This window comes from Bubalus bubalis, chromosome 12, assembly GCF_019923935.1.
Source record: "Bubalus bubalis isolate 160015118507 breed Murrah chromosome 12, NDDB_SH_1, whole genome shotgun sequence".
NCBI classification, from domain to species: domain Eukaryota; kingdom Metazoa; phylum Chordata; class Mammalia; order Artiodactyla; family Bovidae; genus Bubalus; species Bubalus bubalis.
The window spans coordinates 67847672-67875514 of record NC_059168.1 but is presented as its reverse complement, the minus strand read 5'-3'; the positions used below and the strand labels follow the sequence as shown (position 1 = coordinate 67875514).

The window sequence follows — 27843 nt, the reverse complement described above, 5'->3', positions numbered from 1 at the left end:
CTTTATAGTGAAAGAAAACAATTGTTCTCTGGTGCAGATCCAAGCCAGCCACACACTGTATTTAGTGGTCATGTCTCTTCAGTCTCCTTTAATTCAAACCAGTCCTTAGTCTTTGTCTTTCATGATCTTGACATTTATGAAGAGCCTGGTCAGTTATTTTGCAGAATGTGAACCTACGTTTGTGACTCTGATATTTTCTCAGGATTAGATTCAGGTTATGCATTTTTGGTAAGAGTATCCAAAAGTGATATTGTATCCTTCTCAAGTGGATCATATCAGATGCTGTGGGACACCTATTTATTCCATTACTGGTGATGTTAACTTGAATTAGCTGGTCAAAATGGTGACAGATTTCCCTCTGTAAACTACATGTCTTTTCCCTGTATAATTTTTAAAAATATTTATCTTCTTTATTACTTATTTATTTGTCTGCTCCGGGTCATATTTAGAACACACAAGATTCTTTAGCTATGGCATGCATACTCCTAGTTGCCGCATGCGGATCTAGTTCCCTGACCAGGGATCAAACCCAGGCCCCCTGCATTGAGAGTGCAGAATCTTGGCCTTTGGAGCACAGGGAAGTCCCTTCCCTGTATAATTAATGAGTGTCTTCCAGGCTGATGCTCTGAGACTATATAAATAGCCTTTCTTATCAGTCACCTATTAGACCCATCAATGGTCCTGGCCTGCCAATGGTGGTTTTCTAATTCTACCCTTCTACATTTGTTAGCTGGCACTCAACTCTGAAGAAGAGTTTTCCCCTCCTGTTTGTTTATTGTTTATTTAAATAATTGTAGGCTCACAGACTATTGTTTTATTTGGTGAGCTATACTCTGTTACTATCATTCTGATGCTCACGTTGTTTTAAATTTGGCCTCGGGAAACTCTTCAGACTGGTTTTTGTCTTTCTGGGACATGTCCCTACCATCATCTGAGCCCTTCTTTATTTTCTGTCACAAGATATTCCAGGTTCATCTTGTACCTTCCCTGAACCACCCCTGAAACTGGCCATTTCTCCAAGAGCCCTGGTTCCTTTAGGTGGAGTCTGGTATTTAGAAACCAGGACCTGGGTGTTGGGTATGCTTGTTACTACTAGGGTGTCAATACTCTTAGATGCTCTCAGTAGTCAGAACTAAGAAAAAAATAGTACATCTATGAATGCTTCTGTATGTATCTCTCTCTCTATATATATATATATGTGTGTGTGTGTGTATATGTATATATATATACTCTCTATATATATTTAAAACTTGAGTTCACACTGAACCTCCAATTCCAACCCAGCACCATAGAGTTTATTCTAATCTCCCTCCTTTCCATATTTGCAACTTCTTTCTCCAGTGAGAAATATGATCCCAGGTTACTTATTTGCTCAATCCTAAGTACCCAGAGAGTAGTTTCAGAATTGCTAACCCATAAGCCTATGAAAAACAAAGCCAGAAGCAACCAATTATTAATCACCTACTCAATGCCAGGTGTGGGTGGTCCTTGGCAACAAATAAGAAAGATAAACAATCAAATCAGACTGCAGTCATCACAAGGCGAGTTAAGGCTCCCAGGTGTGCTTAGGTGCCCATCTGTGGCCATTAGTTTACCTTGAGGACATAATGTGTCCATCAGGAGGGCAATTGGAGGCAGAGACCAAAGGCCACACATCCTTCTCTTACGGCAATGCTGAGGGAGTGGCCAGCCTCAATGCCCCAGAGAGGTGACCTGGCCTACCCACCTGGTCCTCAGTCCCCGAGGAGACATTGAGGCAGCTGTCAGAGCTGATGCCACCACATGTTTCGGTCCCATCAGGCACTGTCCTGGCCAGAATCCACTGCTACCAAGCAACCCTGGGTAATACGTGTGGCTTCCCTGGCTTGGTGGCAAGGAGGACAGGCCTTGCTCAGGCCACTATGCCCACCCACTCCACCTGGCTGTTGCTTCTCACTGTGGGCTCATAAATTGGTTCTTGAGTTCTGACTGCTCAATTTTGTGGGCCAGCCTTGCCTAAACCTGGATAAGGGTGAATTCTCCACCTGCTGCCTGTGGGACTTGCCTGGGGCCAGCCTTGCCCTGGCCTGTCTCCCTGAGCTCCAATTAGAGCATCTTCCAGCCCTGGGAAGGGTGTGAAGTGAGCCCTGCCCTCCAGGGATTCACAATCTGAAGAGGAGGAAGGCAGCCGGACAAAGGAAGCCCAAGCCTTAGAGTGGCCCAGCATGGCGTCCCCTCCTCATGCCCATGTGCGCATGGGCACAGGGGGGTCATGTGGTGGGGCTGGGGCTTGGGGTCAGGAAGGGCTCCAGAGATCTTTAAGTTGAGTCCTGAAAGACAAGTGGTTGTTCCCCAAGACAATGCAGGGTACAGGGAGAAATGTGAGGGGAGGGAGGGAGATAAGCTGGGCTGGTGCTGGCTAACAGGGTGACTTGGGTTGGGGACAAAGGGGCAGGGTCCTAAATGGCCTTTGAGGAAACTCCAGAAAGCCAGGAATAACCAACGCTGGGTTTCTTCAGCTCTGAGATGCACTCAATTCAAGACTGCATTATAAATTTAGTATTTTTTGGAGAAAGAAAAAATAAACCTTGTAAACATTAACATATGTACCGATGGTTAACGTATGTACCAACTTTAAAAGTGGTAAAATGTGTTTGTGGAGGATGAGGTGGTGGTGGTGGTGGTGGGTCCTAAAGGAAACACTTGGTTTCATCTCGAGTACCAACTCAGATCCACGCAGCTGCCTGCTCAGAGGCACTGCGAAAGATGCTGGGACTGTGTTCAGACACTGCCAGCAAGATGGCACAGTTGATGAGTGATGTCTGTCCTGGGAGCAAGTGTGGAGAATAAGCACCTGCTTCGTCCATTGTGTGCAGTCAGGGGCTTCATCCTCAGGTAAGGGGAAGGCAGGGAAGTGACATGTTGACATCTGCATCTGTAATGCATCTGAGCCTCTCTGCAAACTCAGAGATGTGTGGGAAATGCCACTTAAAGATATTTTCCCCCAATATTAAAGCTAATTATGTCTTACTCTGAGTCCCCATTCAACTGGGCTCTTAAGACAGTCACTTTCAGTTATTTTGGGGACATTTCCTGCTCTGGATTGGGGAAAGGTCCCAGAATCTTTGGCAGCACTGAAGCCTTGCTGGGAGAGGGGCTGCAAGTCATAGATGCCCCCGTCTCTGTCCACAGGTTCCTTCTGGCCACGTGGCCGTGCTGATGTCTGTGCCATGCACGCTTGTACAAGAGGCCCGAGTCTTGGGTCCCGCCATCCTAGGGACGCCAGGCTAGCCACTGCCTGTGATGTCTTATCACTTCTTTGGGATGAGGCTGCTGAGTGGTGTGAGGGTGTCTCTTCTCTCCAGGACTGACTGCTGTCCACCCCCTGTCTGGCCAGATCTGTTCTCATCTTTTCTCACTCACCTACAGGCCTCCCCCTACCTCCCGTTCAGGACACTCGAACATATTGTCATCCATGGGTTTGGGCAGGCACAAAGGATGGGGAAGGGACGTATCTTCTGTCTTACAGGTGACACTGGCTTTTGGCCCAGGGACGTAAGAGAGCCCTAAAACCCGGTTACTTGCTCTAGATGGAACAGTCAACGACAAAAGCGCACATTCACATTCTCCTGTGCCACCACCCACAGATGGAGCACAGGGAACAAGTCGGAGTGGAGGGAAGCTGTCTGGGTTTTTTGTGGGATTTTTGCATTGGTTGACGAGGCTAAGCAGGCTCAGTGGGGAAAGGGGCCGATTCCCAAGATACCAGCAGGATTTGGGGAACCTCAGTGATGGGCTATGAGAGGGGGACAAGTCTACATGAGACAGCAGTTTTGCCCTCAGGGCGCAGTTGGCAACTTCTGGACGTAATTTTGGTTGTTACAGCTCTGAGGGGTTGCTAATGCATCCTGCAGTGCACGTGACCACCCCCCTCCAACCCGACCCCCCAACACAGAATTCCCCAGTCCTGCACATCAACAGTGCTGAGACTGAGAGACTGGCCTGAGGTGACTCGTGGATGCTGATGTGGACATTTCTTTCTAAGTGTCACAAAACCCCTACAGTGTAAGTTTTACCCCGCTTTAACAGATGGGGAAGTTGAAATAGAGAAAGGTTAATCTGCTGTGTTGCTCTCACGGTAAATGATTGAACTGAGATTGGCATTGAAGACTGCCTGCCTTTAGAATATTCAGTTCAGTCCACTGGAGCGGTTTGGACAAACGGAGATTTGGCTAAAGTGAATTTAGGTTGTTTGCATCTATTATAAATAGAGCAAGGCAAGACAAAGTGGGTGAAAATAAATTTGAATAGCTGAAATGTTCAACAAAGAGGTCTTCATTAACTAAACAGTGTGTAAGGTATTTGCAGAACTCACTAACGTGTTACTGTGGTCGGAAACATTCATTGATTCTATCGCTTTATGAAAAAAAATTCACAAAAATCATCAAACAAGTAGAGGAGACATATTGGCATTAAAATAAACTAGGAAGGAAAACCCTCCCTTAAACCTCACCCGAATTCCACAGCCTTTTTTGTTTTGATTGTTGCTTATTATTGCTTGATGAGTTTTTCATTATTTAAATTCCTTTTTTCCCTTTCTTTTACAAAAGCAATACTGCTCGTTTAGGAAAACCAGAAAATTAGGTCAGTCCAAAAATATACGAAGAAACTTTGCAAAGAGCCTTGTGCCCACTCACTCCGCCTAGGTCAGACGTGGCATATTTTTCGGGACCTTTCTCTGTAGACATTCATATGGATGTATTTCCCTTCATTCTTTCTCTTTCACTCTCTAACTCTTGGTTTTCTTTTTCAGCAAAGATAGGATTATGCAGTACTTTTCTGCATACTTTATTTGTAAACTCATACTTTATTTGGCCAGTTCCCTATTTTTGGACATTCAGATTGTTTCCAAACTTTTGCTGTTACCAACCTCACAATATGGTGATGAAAACGAGCATACTGCAACCACATGTGACACACACAAACCTCCCAGCTATACTGTTAAGTGAAAAAATGCCAGACACAGACCTGTATGGTGTGATTCCATTTACAAAATATTCTAAAACCAACAAGCAAAACTAAGCTGCAGTGCGTACACATGTCTACTCAGGAGGAAAATTATAAAGGCAAGAAAGGATATGATTACAGCAGAAGCAGGGTTGCCCTGTCCTTTTGGGTAACGAGGGTTCTATGTTGGGAAAGGCATTTGGGGGCGCCTGAGGGCTGACAGTGTCCTGGTTCTCGACTGGGTCGTGTCTATATGGGTGTTTATAATAATTCACTAAGCAGTACATTTGTTTTATGGACTTTTATCTATATGTGTAACATTTAATGATAAAATTTTTAAATGAACAGAATTAAAATATTAATAATTGGCTAAAATGTTAACTAGATATTTAAAGCAGAGAGTAAAACTATTCTGAAATTTAAGCAACATACTTGAAAAGGCGCAAAAGAATGCACTCCTCTTTTTTTAAATTAATTAATTTATTTATTTTACTTTACAATACTGTATTAATTTTGTCACACATTGACTTGAATCTGCCATGGGTGTACACGTGTTTCCCATCCTGAACTCCCCTCCCACCTCCCCTTCCCATCCCATCCCTCTGGGTCATCCCAGTGCACCAGCCCCGAGCACCCTGTATCATGCATCGAACCTGGACTGCCAATTCATTTCACATATGATAATTTACATGTTTCAATGCCATTCTCCCATATCATCCCGCCCTCACCCTCTCCCACAGAGTCCAAAAGACTGTTCAATACATCTGTGTCTCTTTTGCTGTCTTGCATACAGGGTTATCATACCATCTTTCTAAATTCCATATATATGCGTTAGTATACTGTATTGGTGTTTTTCTTTCTGGCTTGCTTCACTCTGTATAATAGGCTCCTGCATTCCTCTTCTATGCTACATCAAAATTCTAGTTTTTGGAAAATAAGGTGGAATGTCCTTTTTAGACCAAATTGTCCCTCAGGCTGAATTGTTTTCCTCTAAACTTCTTCTCAATCAAATTATTTTCTATCAAATTGCTTTTATTTTTGGCCAAGTCATCTGGATTATTCTAAAACTCAGGCAATTTCCATGGCTCTCATCGTGCTGCCTTCATTGTGCTTTGATGGTGATAAAGTCCTTAACATGTAGGAGAAAACTCACTCCGAGTCTCACCATCTGCCCTCGGGGCACATTACTTTGGAGACTATTGTCTGCTTCAGCTCTGAATTAGAAGTTCGTCTCTTACTCATTCACTCACTCACCCATCCATCCATCCATCTATCCATTTGTCCATCCATCCATCCCTCCATCCAGCCATTCAAGCATCCATCCATCCAGTGTGCTGGGCACTGGCCTAGGACAGAGCCACAGAGGAGAGTCAAGCCTCTGCTTTTGCACAGCTGTATTTGAATACCAGACAGATAAAAAAATGACTTGTCCTGTGGTGATAAAGACAAATGAATCAGGGTGGGTGGTGGATTGAACTGATGGGGGATATGCAGTTTTATGCCAAGGGGGTCAAGGAGTTCTCGTGGGTCAGCTGATGTTTGTGCAGAGACCTGAGTGAAGGGAGGTGGCCGGGCTACCCTTCTAGGCAGAGGCCCAGCCCCCAGGCCAGGGCAGGTGAAACAAAATGAGTGAGGGATCAGATGATAGGATCTGAGCTCAGGGAGGGTTGTTGTTCAGTTGCTCAGTCATGTCCAACTCTTTGCGACTCCATGAGGGTCTTTTTGAATGAGTTGGCTCTTTGCATCAGGTGGCCAAAGGATTGGAGCTTCAGCTTCACCATCAGTCTTTCCAATGAATATTCAGGGTTGATCTCCTTTAGGATTGACTGGTGCAATCTCCTTACTGTCCAAGGGGCTCTCAAGAGTCTTCTTTAGCACCACAGTTTGAAAACATCAGTTCTTTGGCTCTCAGCCTTCTTTATGATCCAACCATAAGGATTCTGTCATATACTCTCACATCCATATATGACTACTAGAAAAACCATAGCTTTGACTATATGGACTTTTGAAATCGGCAAAGAGATGTCAGGGAGGGTGGCCAGGACCAGGTCAGGTGGGGACTCAGATGGGATTCAGATGAGACTCAGAAGTGCTGCTGAGCCAGGTGGAGTTCGGCAAGTGGGGTTTGGGCCATTAAGGAAGGCTGAGATCTGAAGTCTGTTTTGAAATGCTTGTGGATGGGGTGGGGAGAGCCTGGGGTGGAGTGAGGGGAGCAGAGCCAGGGAGGAAGTTTTGCTGTGCCCCGTGCTGTCTTGAGCTGTTAGCCCCCATTCTGGGGGCCCCTACTTGCTCTGGTTTCCCCTATGGGCCTCTTTATGAGACCCGAGAGCTTTGCTCTGTGGTAGCCCCTTCACAGGAGAAGGCAATAGCAACCCACTCCAGTACTCTTGCCTGGAAAATCCCATGGACGGAGGGGCCTGGTGGGCTGCAGTCCATGGGGTCGCTAAGCGTCGACACGACTGAGTGACTTCACTTTCACTTTTCACTTTCATGCATTGGAGAAGGAAATGGCAACCCACTCCAGTGTTCTTGCCTGGAGAATCCCAGGGACAGAGGAGCCTGGCGGGCTGCCATCTATGAGGTCGCACAGAATCAGACATGACTGAAGCGACTTAGTAACAGCAGCAGCCCCTTCACCGGAGAAGGCAATGGCACCCCACTCCAGTACTTTTGCCTAGAAAGTCCCATGGACGGAGGAGTCTGGTGGGCTACAGTCCATGGGGTCACTACAGTCGGACACGACTGAGTGACTTCACTTTCACTTTTCACTTTCATGCATTGGAGAAGGACATGGCAAACCACTCCAGTGTTCTTGCCTGGAGAATCCCAGGGATGGGGAAGCCTGGTGGGCTGCCATCTATGGGGTCGCACAGAGTCGGACACGACTGAAGCAACTTAGCAGCAGCAGCCCCTTCACAGTGGAGACTTGGCATCCAGCCCACCTGGCGACAGGCCCCTGTGACTGGTGTGTTCATGACTGAACACAGGAGCCTGTACTGTCTCTTCAATTGCATCTGTCCACGACGACGCCCCTCACAGATCCACGACGCCCCTCATGGCAGCCTGTCAATAATGACGGGACCCTGATTCTGTCAGGAGGTCTGCATGCCAACTTGCTATCCAGAGGTCATCGCAGATGTGGAGAACGTGCCAGCCACACTAGACTCCAGGTTCCCACAGTCGTGTTGAATGGCCAAGGGCTGAGGACAGTGTTCCATTTACACTGCTGGGCGCCATCTTGCAGATTGGCCTGTGTCCACTGACCCATGGTCTACTTGGTGGGGCCGTGAGTAATTTAATAAAATGCTGACATTTGTGGGTGATTTACTTTTTAAAAATATGCACTAGAGCAGATTCCAGGCTAGTCCTATAAAAACACTAGTCTCATTTGCTTTCAATCCAGTGAACTTTCTTGAGTTGGGTAGAAAAGGAGGTGTTCCTTCCGCTTCTGACAGGTGACTCAGACCCAGGTCAACTCTTCTGCTGCCTCCAGCCTATGTGGAAAGCCCTGGAGGAGCCCAGTTCCTCTAGATGAGGTGGGGCTACCTTCCGCCCCAAGGCAGCTCTCTTTTATACTTTGGCAAATTCATTTCCACTACTTAAAGAAAAACACTTCACCTTCCCTCTCCTCGCTGTTGACCCTCTTCCCTTCACCCTGGCTTAGTCAACCTCACTTCCCCCTGCTTGCAAAAGAAAAGACCGGAAACTTTTTCATTATACACAGGCAGTGCTCCTATATGACCGTCCTCTTTGTTCTCTACATGAGTAGATCTGAAATGACTTCCAAATTTACATATATTAAAGTAGGAAACTTTTAAAATAAAAATCAAGGTGAGAGAAAAGACTAGGGGGAATTTAGAACACTAATTACAAATCACATAGTCTCACATAATTACTAAAGGTGAGGTGTGCATTTAACTCTGAGCTTCCTGGCAGCCAAAGCAAGAAGACAAAGATGAGCAACTCCATGATTCACCGTTTCTCTGAGAAAACACACACCCTTTCTTCAGGGAAAGCACTGGGATTCTTGCACTGGGTTCCGAATTTTTGCCCCGCCTTAAAGGACCTGAAGTGAAGTGAAGTGAAAGTCACTCAGTCGCATCTGACTCTTTGTGATCCCATGGACTATAAAGTCCATGGAATTCTCTTGGCCAGAATACTGGAGTGGGTAGCCTTTCCCTGCTCCGGGGGATCTTCCCAACCCAGGGATCGCACCCAGGTCTCCTGTATTGCAGGCGGATTCTTTACCATCTGAGCCACAAGGGAAGCCCAAGAATACTGGAGTGGGTAGCCTATCCCTTCTCCAGCAGATCTTCCTGACTCAGGAATTGAACCGGGGTCTCCTGCATTGCAGGCGGATACTTTACCAACTGACCTATCAGGGAGGCCCTTAAATGATCTAAGTGTGATGAAGAGAGAGGTCCTGCCCTGATGATCTGTTTCCATTGATGCTTTTTCTAGACCCCATGCAGTTACTGCCTGGTGCTGGTCTGCTTGACCAGCAACTGCTTTGACTCAAGCTTTTAACTCCAAAATTGCAGAGAATGTCACCATGTCTGTAGTTGCTCAGAGTTCACACCTGAAGTGTGGCTTTTCCTTGACTGTCTGGCTAGTGCTCTAGCTCTGATTGGTCTGAATTTGCTGTTGGAAAGATGCATGCAAAGGCCGGGACTTGAGCATCTAGCACTTTTTTGATGAGTTACTTGAAAATGGCTCTCAGAGCCACCCCTGCACCGCCTGCTTTCTCTTTGAGGGTTGCCCTTACAGGGCTGGGGGATTCTGGGCTAGTTTTTTTTTTTTTTTTTTTTAATATTTATTTACTTGGCTGTACTGGGTCTTAACTGTGATACACGGGACTCTATAATTGCAGCACATGAACTCTTAGTTGCAGTATGTGGAATCTAGTTCCCTGACCAGGGAGTGAACCTGGGCCTGAACCTGGGCCCCCTGCATTGGGAGCTTGGAGTTTAGCCACTGGACCACAAGGGAAGTCCCATGTCAGGGAAGTCCAATTAGCGCTAGTTTTGCCTTCTGAGCAGCACCCCGGGTGAGGGGCCACCTGAAAACTGGCGCCTCCCCCACAGTCAGTCACCTTCTGTCCCTAAGTCAGCCTTTCTCTGCTCCTCCTCTCAGTTTAACCACTTCCTGTCCACAATTTGTTGTCTAAACAGCACAGTCAGAATGACATATTTGAACACTTCCCTACCCTCTAATGTAATTTTACCTTCCAGGCTGATTTCTTTCTGAAAGTCAGAACTTTGTTTTCTGAAAATCTGTTGCATTCCTGACACTCCTCCAGCTCCTATCCTTGCTAGTGAACTAACTGTCATTGCTCAGAGACACTAAACTTTCTGACCACCAGGCCCTGGACTTCCCACACCGTGTCTGCCTTAATCCCCTCAACAGCCCCAAGAAGTAAATACTATTATATGTTCACTATGCAGACCCAGGAAACTAGAGCCAGGTCACCCAGAGTGGGAAGGGTGGGATCCATCTGACCAGAGTGTGTGTGTTTGACCGTCACCTGGGACCCCCTTCTGAGGCATCTAAGGGACACGATGCTCCTGAGGACCTCTCCTCCCACTTGGCCATCCTGCTTGTCTTCATGGATCAGAATTCTCTTTGGTGTTTCATGAAAACATCGTCTGCCTTCTGAGAGGTGGGAATATCAACCAGGCAAGGCAGGAGTTAGTCAGACATTGTGTTTTTAACTGAACAAACTTCCCAGCAGATGGATGTTGGGTCTCCTACCCCCCTGCCCTCTGTGCAGGGCTGGGGACAGCCTCCAGGTGTCTCCTCTCCCAGGTCATGCTTTCTCTGAAGGCGGATCCTTGACACAGAGCTCTCTGCTTTGACTGTCCTCGCCTACCTCTGCCCCAGGTGCGGCCAAAGGGATTCTATAAAAGAACACCCCACCACCATCCCAAGGCTTCTCAGGGGGCGCTAGTGGTAAAGAATCTGCCTGCCATGCAGGAAACTTAAGAGATGGGGTTCAATCCCTGGGTCAGGAAGATCCCCTGTAGGAGGGCATGGTAACCCACTCCAGTATTCTTGCCTGGAGAATCCCATGCAGAGAGGAGCCTGGCAGGCTAAAGTCCATGGGGTCACACAGAGTCAGACATGACTAAAATGACTTAGCACACATGCCGAGGCCAGAGTGAACCTCTTCAACCCTCCAAGTTCCCCGGCCATCAGATCTTCCGTGGTCTTGGGGCCACTCCCTTTGCTCCAGCGCTGGTTCTCGCCTCAGTTACCCACCAAGTCTGGAGCCTGTGTTCACAGAGATGCTGCCTTTGCTCCCAAGGAGGGAGGTTGGAGGAAGCTCCAGCTAGACAGAGCCTACCCTCCAATCCGCCTGAAGGAGGGTCCCTCACTCTCTTCCTGCATGTGGCTTCCTTTCCCTTTGGGTAGCCTGTCACCCCTAGTCTGCAGCCCCAACCACTTTGTCTGGGCTCCACACGGCCACTCCACAAGTCTCACCTGGGACAGAGGGGGCTAGGTCACATGACACCCAAGAGGTGGACAAAGCGGTGCTCGGTGGTGATGGGGTGATGGGGATCTGCCTATGCTAAGCAGATCTGTATGTGGTAATGCTGGTTGAATCAGGAGAGTGATGTCACGGGGTCGTCAACCCAAAAGACACGGTAGAGAAAGAGCATCTTCAATGCTTGGACAGACGTCCTCCTTCAGGAGCTGCCTGGGTTGCTGCCACGGGCTCCATGTTAGGGTCCAGAGAGGGTGGTTATTCCTCACCACAAGTGCAGAGAGGAGAGATCTAGGGGAGGGTGATGACCAAGCCATGACAATCCCCAACTGTCTTGTGCTTTCCCTGTTTCGGCCTCACTAACTGGAGCTGAAGGCTCCTCCACAGAAAGTAGGTGGCTGCATTCAAAGGCTTAAAACAGAAAAGGTGCCTATGCATGAAAAACTGATTACAACTTGACACAATTGCAATATGCAAAATTCGAGGCAAGGGAGAGTGGGGCTCTGGCCAGAGGTCACCAGCTCCGTGGACTCAAGGTAAGATGCCTCAGCCTTCTCTCTGCATCCCCGCCTGCGAAATGGGCATAATGATGGCACATCCCCGGGGCTGTGAGAGTTCCCGGCCAGGGGTCGGGGGCACAGGGCAGAGCACTCAGTGCTCAGTAAGCACTCAGCACGTGTAAGCTGACCATGGGCCCAAATAGCAGAAGAGAAGAAGACTCTTTTCATCAGGCTACTGTGAACAAACAAAGTCAGGAAACCTTGAAAATAAGATTTGTCATCTGTGGGAGAGGTTCTCTTTATGTGAGAGCTGTCTTGGTTATCTGTGGTTTAAAGCTTCCTCTCTTGGCCACAGTAAACAGGGGTCCTGATGCAAGGCAGAATGTAGCTTTCTTCCATGTTGCTGGCAAGTTAGTTTTGGTGGATTCAGTTTGGAGCCTGTCCACAGAGATGGGTCCCAGACTCACATGTCCTAGGAGGGCCTACCATATAGCCCTGCTTTTGGGGGAGAAAACAGAAGAGGTAGGCCTTAGCTTTTCCCAAGTAGAACTACCAGAAGGACCCTTTTTCATAACACCCTCAAGTCATCATAGTTCACTTTTGGGGCACCATAAAAAAATCTTCCAAAATTTTTAGGTGGTTTTAGAAGAAGAAGTCACTGGCCAAGAAGAAGAAAGAAGCTTTTTCCTTAACTCTGAACAAGTGCTCTGCTGCGGGAACAATGTCAGGTCAGGACGGTGCACTCAGCTCAGCAAACTTGCCTGGCCAAGGACTTGAACACTAAGCCTGCTGCTCTAGAAAGGAACTCCGAGAGGGCAGGGTTTTGTATGTTTCGTTCATTGGTGTCTTCATCTCTAAGATAGAGCCTGGCCCCGCCCAGGCACTCAATCCCTGTTTGTCAAATGAATGAATAGAAAGGGACTTCCCTGGTGGTCCAGGGGCCAAGACTCTGCGCTCTCAATGCAGGCGGGCAGCTCAATTTCTGGTCGGGGAACTAGATCTCGCATGCCATAATGAAGACTGAAGACCCGAGTGCCACAACTAAGACCTGGCACAGGCAAATAAGTGAATAAAAAATAATAAATATTTCAGAACAGCAGCAACAACAAGGGAAGTCTGAGTGACTGTTACAGCCAGAGGAGTCTGAAGGAGAGATGGTTGGGATTTAACATGTGTCTTTGGTAGGATCGTGGATCAAGAAAAACAAATGAAGTCCAAATAAATTTTTAAAAAATGAATGAATAAATCTGAATTAACCAAAGGGTTTAATATGTGAAAAAGCAAATTTCCTAAACTGGGTGTTCTTTCTCCTCTCAGTGACTTGTCTTTCCTGGTGCACTGTCCCCCTTGCACCCCATCACTCACCATGGGCTCCCAGCCACACCCCAGCCCCAGGAGCTCTCCCTTCTCCCTCACCTGCCTGGTTGTACTGACTCTTCTCTTTGCCTGCAAGGGAAAACTCTTTCTCCAGGGCCCAACCTGAATGTCACCAGCTCTATGATTTCTCATAGCCTGTCCCTGTATGATTTTATTCCACCACCGACTGTATTGCATCGAATGGGGAATACACTGCCCTCTTCCCCACCAGACCACGGGCTGCCAGAAAGACAGGGTAGTCTGGTTTGCTGCGTGGCCCCGCATGCAGTCTGCATGATCAGATGTATCGCAGTGGAGCAGAGCCAAAAGCAAGTGCCTGAGCAGGAGAACAGGAGGAAAGCAGCGGGGAAGGGCCTCAATCGGAGCCACACGATCAAAGCTCCCATTACAGAATCCAAGTCCTGAGAACTTTTGGCCAGCAAATTTTCCATGATTATTAAAAGGAAAGAGAAACCTGATGAACTCAGTTCTCTAAGTAAAAAACCTCGAAAGGTTAAACTGGGTACAAAACATCAGGAAGACGAAAATTTCTTTAATAATGAAATAATTTATTATTTGTTAACGGTTGAACAATACAGAAGTTTACATATACACAGCAAAGATTCTCTAAAACATGGAGTAGTTCTCAAAATGCATGTTCTAACTGTAGTAAAAAGCACCATTCTCTATGTCTTGACACAGGATTTACATTGGCATCATATTTACATCAAGAAATAAACATCTGGAAACAGAAATTCACACTCTTGTCTGCTGCTCCCTGTTTAGGCTGTTTACTGTTAGGGTGAAGGCCCCCAACGTTGATGGTTGACAGCAACATTCCTAGAGCACCAATTCTAAGGACAGGGGTCAAGGCAAGCTTGGTTCTCTGGTGAAAGCTAAAATGAAGAAAGCCCTCTCAATCCTCCACACCCTCCAGACAGAATAAGAAATCAAAATTTAAAATCTGGGTAAATCTTAGAAACAAGTGCTTTACTAATTCTTATTTTATGATTTTGAGAGAAGACAAAGATACTCAATTTCTTCAGCCATTCAATAGCTGATGATAACAGTGCCAGGCAATTATTTCTTCTTTCAGAAGATAGGGTAAGAAAATCATCCATGTAACAAATTAATGAAAAAATCATGATAAATTACATATCATACCCCCCTGCCCCCATCCCCAAATATTTCCAGAAACAAAACATCCCACAGTCTACAGAGATCTGATCATGTAGAATGAGAAAAAACACCTTATCTAAAAGGGTCTTTGGGTCATCTTCTCCCAGGAAGGATTTTTAAAATCAGGAGTAGCCAGCTACTGAAACCTACTGCATCCAAGAGTTAGACATACAAAAATAAGAGGCTGACATGCAGGAAATTGCTTTGCAGCCTTTGACTTTCTGGTGTTCAACACACATGGCAGGTAAAAGGGGAAGACAAAGACACTTGGGAAAACAAAGAAGAAAGAAAGGAGTGAGATTTGGGGGACTAAATGGATTATAAAGCACAATGAAAGTGGTATCCTTGCCAATTCAGTATGATATAAAAACCTAAGTTATATATCTGTATATACTTTTCAAAAGTAAGTTTTCTCTTTAAAGGATGGGGGAGAGGAAGAAGGAAGTCCACAAAAATGCATTATTAAGCCCCAAGATATTGCTAGGCAGTTGTTCTGAACATTACAATCCTACTCAGTTTATACTTTTTTCCCCCACACCCAAGATTTGCTTTTGGCCACTTGAGGGACAGAGAAGAGACCCATAGGAAACCCAGGGAAAGACCCTTTGCTTCCTTTGAAAAAAAAGTAGAAGTTAAAGGAGAATGCCCATCTTTAAAAAAAAAAAAAAAAATCCTCAAGCCACTTAAGTGGCCATATGTAGGGTCAGGGCCTTCTTAGAGCTCAATTCTGAATCAGCACTGAAATTATTTTAGCTTTGGGTTGACAGGAAGAAAAATCTAGGTCCTGCTCAAAAAGGTGATGGTCTTTGAAACACTAGCATAGATATGTGACTAGAGAAAGGAGCCGCGGTCACTATCAGCACCTTGAATCCAGATCTCTGCTTAGCAAAAGAAACCAAAAACACCCTGGGTGCGTGCCTGCCATTCTAAGCCAACAGGCAGGGAAAGTTAGGTCTTCTGGGTGTTAGCAGAAGCACACAGAGATTTTCTCACTGCGTGAAATTAAACTGCACTACGTACTCTTTATTTTCTCACTTGCATTGCAATGGTTATCAATAAGAGTGTAGATTTCTTCTTAGTTTCTTAAAACCAGTTTTCACATAAAAATATGCATGTGCCTATATTTACACACATTTATTATTTACGTACAACAGTCAAAGTCTTAAAGGCTGGGGTTTATATCTTTGCCCCTCCCCTCCCCCCAACAACCCTAATAGAAAGGTTTTTCATTTTGCTTAAAAAATTAAAAAAAAGAAAGAAAAACCAGAACCAAAAAGACTGTCTAGCTTTTAACAGTCATGCTGGTGGATAAGTGAATGGCAGGGCAGATTGGCGAATCAGGGGGCTGATTAGCCACGTGGGGGAGAGGATTAGCTGCCTTGGGCTGAGTTTGCTGGTCCTGAAGCTTACAGTTTTGGTTAGAGAGAGGCTTGTCTGGCACGCCGATTTGGTCTACCTCGAGCTTTGAAAGTTGTGTCTAACCCTGGTGTCAGTTTATCACAAGTGCATTAAAAATATAGAGATCTATCAAGTTCCACATTTATATGCCATCAAATGGAAAAGGACCAGACAAACAGTGCAAAGGTCAAATAATCACTATTTTATATCGGGACAGTACATTTCATATTTCAACCGAAAGACAAAAATGCAGTATAACTCAAAAGGCACAACAATTAAAACACAGAAAATAACGGCATCTCTCAGATGCCTTATTTCTAAATTAAACAAACAAAATACATGAGTTTTGTTCCCTTCCCTCCCTCAACGCAAGCCCACAAGCTTTTCCCAAAGTCTTGAGTTTTCGATGCCATACAGCATCCAGCATCGTGGACTTGTGAGGCGCTTGAAGGTAGCAATTAAAATGCTTGCGAGGTCTAGTGAATGGCATTCAAAAGGGACCTCAAAGTGCAGTTTTTTCAAACATGTTACAGGCTGAGCTGGCTCTTTGAACACTATCACTCTGCTTAAATTCAGGAAGCAGGCTTTAAAAATGCAAAAGGCATACAAGTTGTATTTCAGTGCAAATCTTCAGCTGGTAATTGGAAAAGATTCCAACAATTAAAAAACAGAAAAAAGAAAGAAAAATCTTTTGTATCACCTGCCCCTTCCCCCACCCAAAGCTGAAATGAAGAGAAAAACAGAACAAAACAAAAATAGAAGAATTACAGATGACTTTGGAATCATTTAGGAATCCACTACTTCCAATTAAAATTTTTTGAATACATTAAGAAATCATTTAAAAAGCAAAAATAAACACAAAGGTAATGTTTCAGACTGCTCTTCACGTCTAGAATGAGCTTCCGTGTGGAGTGCCTTTGAACTTTTAGTTGTGGGCAAGGAGGGGCGCTGAGGAGGTGCGAGGCTGTGGTGGGGGAGACCGCAGGCCAGCCGGGGGCACAGGCAGCCACCACTACCGCTTCAGCCACTGAGCCCTTAGGTCGCAGCGCGGCTGTAGATTTTAGGAATGTTCTCATCACTTTGTGACGCACACTCTGTTGCAGCGTCACAGTTATTACAAATGGTTCAAATTCAATGAAAAAGGTTTGCCAGAGGTTGGAAACATCAAGACCTCGAAAATATGAATGCAAAAATATTAAGGGGAAATGAGCCAATTTTGTAGATACCTACATACAAAGTTTCTAGAACATCTATAAAAGCACAAAGTCATAAGAATTTATTTTCCATTACATTAGTTTATATAAAATGAATAAATAGTATTTATAGATTTAATGTGTCTTATGTACATATACATGTGCTCTGTTTTAGCTTAAATAAAAATGCTACAAAGTGGGAGACCACTTAAGGGAGAAATCATAACCAGAAAGAAAAATCAGCCTTTTAAACTATCAACCCAAAAGCCTCCATAAAGAAGTTTCTGGGTGCGTCCAAAAACAGTCGGTGAGGAAGGATTCTAGTAACACTGTACCGTCCCCTCCTGTTCACCTGCAACAGAGAGTAGAAATGTGGACTTTTCCCCTTTCACTGATGATGAACACTAGCTCAGCTAGCGCCAAAGCTCAGTTATTGCTGAAAGTGACATAGGAAAATAGATTAAGATTGGACCAAATGTCACTTATTCGGGGGGGGGGGGGGAAGAGGCATAATCAGTTTGTGTTAAGTGGGAAATGGAGATCTCATTTATCTCTGAGGTAGGAAAAAAAATGTTCCAGAGACAAGTAGCAAAACCAACTGGGAGGGGAAACGTGCCTTCAGAGAGCAGGCACAGCACGGACCCAGGGACAGCACACAAAAACAGACCATTGCGTTTGTGAGGACAAATGACGCTGGAACTTCTATAAGCAAGGTGTCCATCCGAAGGTTAGAAATACTGCTCCTGTCTGCATGTGGGTTGGGGCGTTCACTCGGGGTGTGTGTATACATGTGTGTCTGTGTGTGTATGTGTGAGAAGGGCCTGTTTTCTGGAGGTAATCCTGACTCGTCATGGGTGGTGAGGGCCAGGGCTAAGTGCTCTTCAATGCCACTTTCAAAGCTTACTTTGGAGTTCTGAGATCAGGATCTCCACTTGAAAAGTTTGTTTCCTTCAGTTTCCTAAGCACAAGACACATTTGGACATTTCTGCTAGGCATGTCACACAGGAAGCCAGAAAACGTTAAAGAAGGTCTAGAAGAACACACGGGACAGTAAATAAGAGGGGGAACTGCCGAGATGTGCGAGGGGCTTATTCGGCCTCAGAGTTCTTGGATGCTTCAAACGGATTGGAATGTACAGTCTCTCAGAGAGACTTGTGGAGAGAAAGAGAGAAGCTAGAGGATGCAATCAGAAATCCACGATCCTGGTCGGCGTCCCCCAACTTCGTGCGGGGCTAAGCAGCATTCAGCCACCCCAGACTCAGCAACATGAAGTCGAGATGCCCCTGGGTGTCCTGGCTGCACTGACTGGCTCAGCGGGGCCGGCCTGCCCGACACTGGGCGGGTGCAGGCCGCTCAACCCTTTTTGAGATGGAAATTGGGGATTTAAAAAAAAAAAGAAAAGAAAAAAAAAAAAGGAAAAAGAAAAAACAGAAACCCACAATCCTAAGCACTTCCTTGACAACTTTAAACGCAGCTGCTCTTGGTGACGTGGTACACGGAAGCTGACGTGCGAGGGGATTGTGGGCAGGTCCCATACGCTACCTAAATCGGAGCCGACAGGGAGGACCATCCGGACGGCAGCCGAAGTGACCACGCTCTCCTAGAGACCAAGACACGTCGTCTTGTGACTGTCCTGGAGCTTTATTCTCTTGACGCTGGAGCTGGAGTAGCCCTCATCGCTGCCCAGGCTTTGCATGCTTCCCCGCTCGTCCGAGTCGCTCACGCTGCTGCAGCTCCAGTCCAGGTCGCCCGTGAGATAGTCTGTGCTCTCGACGTCCACGTCGATCTCTTCTGTGGGGACGAGACAGACCGTGGTGAGGGCCTGCTTTGGGAAAGACGAGCTCGGCAGTGGGCCCTAACCGCTGAGGAACCAGGAGGCGGGCTCCTGCAGGCCACACCCCTTGACTTCTCCAAGTCAGGGGGCTCCTTGGTCCCCCCTCTGCCCGGGTGGAAGGGGGCGGGGGCGGGGGAGGCTCACCCCTGTCGGAGTCAGAGCGCTCGGAGGAGACAGTGGAGCCGGTGCTGTCCGTCCGCATCCTCTCGATGCCCAGCTTCTCCAGCTGCCTCTTCAGGTGCCGCTGCTCTCGCTGCAGCTGGTCGATTTGGTGAATGGCTTTTCTGTCACAGTCTTCAAGTTTCTGTGGGTCGAAGGGGCAGTTGTTGAAGGGTGCGGGCACATTTCACAATCGGTGATGGCCCTGCACCTCCCTGCCTAGAGGTGAAATATGCCAGTTTCCCACAGAAGCCGTCTGCCGTGTCCCTTGTTGAGCTTCTTGCGGGGACAGCGAGCTGACTGGCTGGTGACCCCGTCTTCATCTACCTTTATCACCATCAACAGCACTGTGGAACCTGCACTGTTGTGTGGATTCTGGGCTGAGCTGACGCACTGGCACCCGGCCCCCTCAACTGCAACAGTGAAAAGACCGTGGCGGGCATCCCCAACCTGGTCTCCCTTGTCTGTGGTGACGCCTCCCCCAGCACCTACTCTCTGAGCAACTGTGTGTGACAGAAGCTTAAGAAACACACCTTTTCCTTTAAAGGTATGTTTATTCAAGTACACATCCCAATTACACTGGTGATTTTTTGTGTCATGCCAAGTCTCAGTTAACTTCTGTCTGTTGGCGGGAATGATATTCCCTTTTGAAGTTCTCATTCCGAACTGTCCAAACAAGAGCTTAGAAAACACATTTTCATAAATCACTTTGTTTTCACAAATCTGTTCTCTAGTGTCTCAGATAATTCTTCAGATAATTATGAAGATTGTGTAATTGTGGTTGTTTTGCTCTAAACAGAGGTTCTTGCCCCCTGCCGCAGAACTGCCATGTATGCAGGCTACTAACTATAATTCAAGTGACATATGTCCGCTTGTGACTATGACTATAAAAACATGCTAAACAGTGATTTTGGCTCAGGAGTTACCCTTTGCTTTTCAAGACATATACTGTGTGCTGACTTTGTTTCAGACCCTCTGGGAGGTGCTGGGGATACAAGGTGAACACAAAGATCTGGTCCCATCCTTGCCTGTACTCTAACATAGTGGATGGAGACAAGTGAACAGTCACATAAACCATGGTCAGAGGTCAGCTGTGACGAGTCCTAAAGGGAGAGATCCAGCAGTAAGGACCATCTCTTAACAGGAAGAAGGCAACTCAGTCATGGAAGGCATCCCTGTACCGTGATACCTGTGCTGAGGTCTGAAGGATGACAAGAAGTCATCTAGGTGAAGAAGGGAGGGAAGAGTGCACCACGCAGAGGGCACAGCATGTGCAAAGGCCCCGTGGTGAGAGAGCCTGACAAGGGCAAGGGACTGAGCTCAGGGCTGGGTGGGGAGTGTCTGGCATGAGCTGCTGCTGCACAGGCAAGGGCGTGGGAAGGGGGCAGGTGAGGCAGGCCTGGCTCAGTATGTCCTGAGCAGCCACGGAACACTTTTCCATGTGGTGACATGTTGATTTGAACTTTGGCAGGACTGACCTTGGGAAAAGGAGATTAGCTTGGAGGAGCCCTCTGAGGAGTCTGCTGCAGTACATGATGGTGTTTATGGAAACAGAGCAGGCTGTGGCATATGTAAGTCTTGAAGGCATGTGGCTAAGGAGCAAGACGATATCAGGATCAAGGGTGACCCTGAGTTTCTGGCTCGTACATCACATGGACAGCTGGAAGGACAATTTAACTTCTGGTTCTTGGCGGGTGAGAATTACTCGGTTGGGTGCTGGACAGGTTGAGTCTGTGATTCATCCAAGAGGCAGGTTGGAAGAGTTCAGAGGAGAGAACTGTCCCGGAGACAGTCTCTCATGACAACAAACAAACCCTCAGTGGGCAGGTCAAGACAAAAAGGCACCTCAGGATGTGCTTACCTTTATGTGCAATTTGGCTTTTGTTAATAAACTCAACGTAGTGTGTCGATTTGATTCTGGACCAAGTGGCACCAGCCCCTTCAACTTTTCCAGGCACAAGCGAAGGTGGGCCCGTCTACAAAAACAACATCAAAGAAGCACTTGAGACTTTCATAGCTGGCCAGAAGGCGCCTGGGAGAACAAGCTGTAACAGAGTATGCAGTTGCCCAGGCCCACTGAAGGCAAATGCCACCAGGGACTTCTGGCCAAGTGAACATCTTTTGAAATTAGGCAACTCTGATAAAAGACAAGGAGATGCAAAAATCCATGGTTTTCTAAAGTTAAGTCTATAACACACATCAAGGGTAAACACTGATGTCTATATACTATACATGCCAGTGAGGGAATCCTTTGAACCCATACCTCTCTTTCCCCTTTCAGGATCACTAAATCATGACAACTATATCTTGCTGTATATAATATTTATCCATGTGAGTGACAAATGTGTATGGTTATTCGTTACAGTTTTATTAATAATAGCAAAGATTGAAACAACCCAACCCATCATCAATAGGGACTGGTCAAGTGAATTATGGTGCACCCAGACAGTAGAGTACTATGCAGCTATGAAAGACAATGAAAATATGCTCTATGCATTATGAGGAAAGAGCACTCAGATATGCTGTTAAGAAAAGAAAAGCAAGATACCTAACTATGCCTATAACATGCTATCTCTGAGTAAAAATAGAAGAAAAATTATTATCTATATTCATGTTTTCTTGTGTGACATAAAGAAAGTCTGAAATGATACATAAGAAACTAGTAACAGCAACTGGGCAGAGAGGCATCAGGGCTAGTCGGACAGGGACAAAGACAGAGAGGGGATTTTTACTGAATAATTTGTTACAGGTTTTGGTTTTTCAGCCATTCAAAAAGTTAAATGCATTTTTTCAAGAATAAGGAAAAAGCCCATCAGTGGTATTGCTATACCAGCAAGCATGCTGAGAGCTGGCAAGGACCACCTGTGTGTCTTGGAGAGGGACAGGACGGGAGGAAGGCCACCCGAGGCAGAAGCTGCAGACACTCAGTGAGGAGACAGCATTCACTACAGACCAGAAGCACAAGAGTCTCTACAATTTGGGAAACGAATACTTCACTGAGACCCTGGTTTAGGCTTTATTCTGGAACCTAGCAGATTTTGTGAATGTAAGAAACAGCCGAGGTTCAGAGCTCTTGCTTCAGTGAACCTCCACCTCCTCAAAGCCTTTGCAGGCCATTCCAGTCCACAGGGCTTCCTCCTTTTCCTGAGTACTTTTTATACAATTCATTGGGAAATTCACTGTTCTGCCTGAATTTTTTGGTATTTGTGACTTAACCATTCATTGCTAACTCCTTAGAAAGTTGGGATTACAACTTAACTATTGTTCAGTTGCCTTGATGCCTTCCCCTCTCATATATGTGCTGAATACATGTTTGTAGCATGGATGGTGTCTTCTATTCCACTGGACCAAGTTTCTCGGGGCTTGAGTGGTTCTGAGCCCCTGCCTCATCTGCTTCTGAGCCTCCTTCCTCATCTAGCTCTTGAGGTTGCCCTGAGGTCTCCAAGGCTCCCTAAGTCCTGATGTCCAGGGGTTAGGAGCTCGAGGAGTCCAGCATTCATTCCTGAGCTAGGAAGATGTAGTGGTACAAATTCTGTACTATTTTATAAGACTTCTGCTTGCTCTGAAAACCTGCCCACGTGCAATGGCCGCAAACAAGGACTCACATTAGTAGTTTGCTCCTTCAACTACTACATGAGGAGAAACACAAACACGAGCTGTGTATAAAATGTACTTGTTCACCTCTTCATAAAAGAGCCATGAAAACAGATCCTACTATTAGAAACACTATGAAAAACTATGATTAGTCATATATAGTTATCTAACTTATTCCCACTACAAAGTTTACACATTTTTTTAAAAGTTCAAAAATTAAAATGAGACCTTTTTTTCAGCCTGCTCACTGCAAACACTGCGTGATTGAGAACAGTGTCATATTAGTCCTTCTATGATGTGGGTTTATCTACAGATATGAGTATGTACATTTTTAAGGAAGTTTGTTTTCTGATAAAAATAATAAAAGTCATCTTTCCATGCAGTGTCATTTCTAGTTATTCAGGGAGTCGGGCCCAGAAAAGACAATTTCACTCCCCAAATGTGGGTGGCCAAAGAACACTCCCAGTTGTGAAACTTGAAATCAGCCATTTGACTGATTCAAGCTTAGAGTAATACATGTTCGTTCAGTATTTGCTGACCTAGTTTTATGAAAATAGGGCCTCAGTGCTGTTGGATTTTGTAGAGATCCAAAGTCAGCGGGTGTCTTTGGAGTGCCTGCCTCGGCCTGCTACAGTGCCTCACTGCTCCAGCCCCATGGCTGCCCTGCCCACCATGCCACACACACATCCGCAGGCTGGTGCCTGGACCGACCTCAGAGGAGGGATGAGGTATGTAAGGAAGCTTCAGTTCTATCATACAGCAGTGAAATTCAATTCTTGAGCCAGACGCAGAAAAGCAAACAGACCCCTCTGTAGCAGCTTCCACTGAGGGTCCTCGACTCCAAGACACACCCCTACCCCCAAGCTGGGACCCAGAATCCTTCAGCCAGCTGTGAGCACCCATGGACCTCCTAGATCTAAAACAAGTAGAACAAGCTCCTGTCTCAGCGCCCTGTCCTCAGTCCTGACCCCTCCCCTGCCCAGGGCTCTGGCCTTCTACAAGGAGCCTACTGTCCCACCGTGAACCTGGCCTAACCCCCTCTTCCAGGAATTAGCAGGTTTGGCTATATCTCCTCAACAGGAAGCTACTCGACACTTCCATCTGACCCTTACTTGGATCCCCTCTCATCACATATTCAGACAGACCTCTTTCTGTTGTCTAGAGCTGCCTCCCAGCTCCCCACTCCCACCCTGCCACCAGCAGAAAAGGGTAGTCAAATCCTGGCCCCCTCCTGCCCCAACTGCCTCCTCTTTTTGCACTGATCCAACTGCTTTGTAAGTGATGGACTTTGACAAACCTCATCTGCTGACTCTTCAGAAATATTGCTTTCGTTACTGTGAATAGGTTGATATACCTTTGGTCTACAGTGGTACAGAGAAACCAATCTTTGATCTGGATGCTCAGAGTCAAGTGTGGCCTATAACTAGTGATAATTAAACTAGATGCAAACTACAGCTTCTCTTTGGTGTGCTTTTTTTTTTAGTATTTCAAATTTTATTTATTTTTGTTTTTAATTATTTTTATATTCTGAATGTGTCAGTCACTATACAACCAAATATTAGCGTAGTGATTAGGGTAAAGGTTTGGGACTCTGGCCTTGCCACTTATTTCCTGTGTGACCTTGAGCAGATTACTTAACTCCATGCAGCATCCGTTTCCTTGGCAGTAGAGGATGACAATGCCTCCCTGCGAGGCCTGTTGTGAGTATTAACTGAGATGGGGTATGGAAGCCCAGACCAGGGTCTGACGGGAAGTGCTCTGTATATGGTAGCAGTTATTCTTTCAATCCTAGCTTCCTTTGAGGAAGGATAATTGCTGGGAGCAAACACAGATAATTATAACCCTATCATATTCCTTTCAAAATCAACAGGGAACTCAGAGTGTCTCACTCGGTAAACAGAGGCTGTCTAGTTAAAATCCAGTTCACTCAACTCTTCCTTAAGGAAAATGGACATCTTTTGTCATTAAAAGATTTAGTGGAAAATCTAATCCATTTTCTATGGAGATACAGGTCTTGCTTATGCCAAAGGTACTATTTTTTTTTTTTTTTTAACATTTAAAATATTAGCAGGGACTTTACAAAGCTAACCCCCATGATGCAGAGGCAGGGCTGGAAGGGACTCCGCAGTGTGGAGGGAACCATCTAAACCACATGAAGACTCCTGCCTACATCTCTAGTTCAAAGGCCAAAGACAAGTAAAAATTGGGGCAAATATGTACTGACCTTGGAAATGCAAGCTCATTTCCGGATGTGTTATCCATACCCAGAAAACCTAAAATATTTCATGTCCGATAGCAAGAAGAAAGGAAAGCACATCTAAGTACAGACTTAAAATAGTCTGGGAAGGCTCTCTGGGAAGAAAACTGTAAAACTTTGCTGAGAGACATAAGAAAATCTGAATAAATGGAAAAAATAGCACATCCCTAGATATGAACCCTCAAGGTAAAAATATCAATGTTACCCAACTTTTTCTACAAATTTAACATAATTCCAGGAGAAAAAAAATCCCCACAGCATTCTTCTTAATGCTGGGAAATTAAACTTCATCTAGAAGAATAAAAAGACTGCCAAAATTCTTGGAGAAGAATGAAGAGGGCTATGCTATACTAATCATTAAGTTGTATTACAAAGTATCAATAATTAAAAACAGAATATACTAATATAGGAAAAGGTGGACAAATCAAAGGAAGAGAAGAAAAAAATTCCCAGAAACAGACTTAGGAATAGATGTGAATTGAGCATATAATGGAGCTAACACTGCAAATCCTTGGAAAAGAACAGATTACTCAGAAAATAGTAGGGGAGTGGGGAATAAATATCAAAAGACATTCTAAATATATTAAATATTTAAATATAAAGTATATTTGGATATGACTTAGTTCTGTTGTTAGTTTTCCTTAACTCATGTCAGCCATGAGTTATGGAAAATTAAACCTGCAAGTGAATGAGGTCATCAGTGAAGTGGGCTCTGGCCTTTGGGGGGCACTTCCTGCCACTCAAGCTTGGCACTGACAGAAGGCACCTGGGTTCACCAGTGTGCTCTCAGACAATTCTGAATGCTGCTTTTTTTATTTCTGCTTCCAGACTCAAGCTACTTTGATTCTATCCACACCTCTCTCGCTCAGGTGAGCAGATTTGTAAATTGATGGAAAGATGCAACAGAAAAAGTAAGTCTCCAGGTAGAGATGATGCTATTTGCAGACAGTGCTCCTGAATTTACTCTGTTATCCCTAAAGTTCTACCTGATCGTATGTAGCCAAGACCAGGAGGAATGGTGTGAAAGAGGGTATGCAGGTGTGTGTGTGTGAGTGTACTGAGAGAGAGGCACTGTTATCAAACATTACTCTTCTTATGGAGGATGTAACTGGACTCTCGCTGCCAGAGTTTCACAGTGAAATGTATGACACAAAAACGTACCAGGCTGGGGCAGAGCCAACAGGATGGTAGCCAGTGAAGAGGACAGATAAGTAATCAGGTTCACAGATGGAAATCCTGAAATATACACTTGGTTGTTTCATTCACTTATTAACCTCTAGCATCTCTCAAAGGATTACTATGCACTGCTACCTTCCTAGGCGCTGGTGATAGAATGCTGAGTGAGACAAAGTCACTGCCTTTGAGGTACTAAAAGTTTAAGTTTACATCAAACATATAAACAAATTATTGCAGAATCACTTATCTCAGCTACCTCCAGGCTGTGATAAATAACAGCTCTCACTGAAAGTTCTAGAATGGACCCTCCTTTGCCCTCTACCGAACATTATTTTTTCTTTTCCCTTATCTACATCTTGTTTGACTTCACTTCTCCATAAGGGTTTTCAAGCTTTCACAGATTAGAAGCGTGTTTCCCTTTCCAAATAGATAACATTCATTTATCCTTTCACCTGCAGGCTGCAGACCTCCTATGTATCTATTTGTTCTGTTTCTTCCATTACCAACTAACAGAAGTGACTGTCTTCCATTTCGTCTTAATCTACTTGAGTCTACAAATAATAAAGCACCTGCAGATGCTGTCCTCATAGTAGAACCTGATTTCTTTGGTAATTCACATGCCTTCTCTTTGAGGAAAGCCATGCTTAATGAACATGATCCACTGGACCTCACTGAGTACTAGTTTTCATTAAAACTGGGCCTAAGACTATTACCAAGGGAGAAAATAAGTTACATAAACCATACCTATTTCCTCTCCTACTTTTGTGTGGACACAGATTTAGCCAATTAAATAGTAAATCCTATATGATAAGTGGAGGGTGAAGTGAAGTGAAGTCGCTCAGTCGTGTTCAACTCTTTGCGACCCCATGGACTGTAGCCTACAAGGCTCCTCTGTCCATGGAATTTCCCAGGCAAGAGTACTGGAGTGGGTTGCCATTTCCTTCCCCAGGGGATCTTCCAGAGCCAGGGAAGGTTGAATAACTGCTGGTTGAATAAAGATAATTTCCAATATGGGTATGTAATATGGGTATGTATGAGCCGCATAGTGATTTTAAAAAAGCATATTTAGTATAGACTAAGAAGAAATAAATCTTATGGTGTCAAAAATTACTCCTCTAAAAGTGACTACAGGTCACGGAAATCATAACCTTCTCCAGATTTTGGGTTGAGACCAAAGCCTTACTGGATTACAAAAAAATCCAGGGGAAGAATACAGGTCACTCTTTGAGGGAAAAAAGTACTCTCCTTTTTCTAAAATGGTCCCTTTATAAATATTGCCAAATGCATCCTTATTACTGACTTAAGTGGAATCTTGGAAGGTTTTGAAGATCTTTCATAACTGTGATGGTAACCTTTGTAAAATACACAAAGATAGCCATACATCCTCACTGTATAGGAACATGACACTAAGTAAGCAATGTGTAAACAGTAATTCATGCTGAATACATTTTAATAAAGTCAGTCTATATTAAAGTATTAAATACATAATCATCTATTTAATATTTCCTTTATAGAGCCCAATTTTAAAAAAACACAAAATATAGATTATAGTACCTGCTAGGTCTATCTCACCCTTCAACTATTAATGTCTAGGACAAAAAGCAAGGAGTGCCTCCAGTGTTCTGGTAGGGAATTGGAAATTGGCTGAATAACTAGCATGTTTCTTGTACAAGTTCTTCCAAGAGGTACAGTCCAGGAAAACGGATTCTAGTAGCACAAATCAGGGT

At 45.2% G+C, this 27843-nt stretch overlaps 1 protein-coding gene across 4 annotated transcripts in view; it reads right to left on the bottom strand.

The window, feature by feature from the left end:
• Positions 1-16085: 16085 nt before the first annotated feature.
• MXD1 (MAX dimerization protein 1) overlaps positions 16086-27843 on the bottom strand; it is a 30206-nt gene continuing 18448 nt past the window's right edge. For 3 of the 4 annotated variants that reach the window (XM_044926094.2, XM_006079632.4, XM_006079629.4), the window contains 3 exons: positions 20951-21065; positions 19075-19234; positions 16086-18887 (listed from right to left, as the gene is read on the bottom strand). In XM_044926094.2, coding sequence (XP_044782029.1) covers positions 18697-18887; positions 19075-19234; positions 20951-21065 — 466 coding nt within the window. In that variant the 3' untranslated portion in view covers positions 16086-18696. The remainder of the gene's footprint in view (positions 18888-19074; positions 19235-20950; positions 21066-27843) is intronic. The other variant, XR_006543459.2, reaches the window with a different exon arrangement.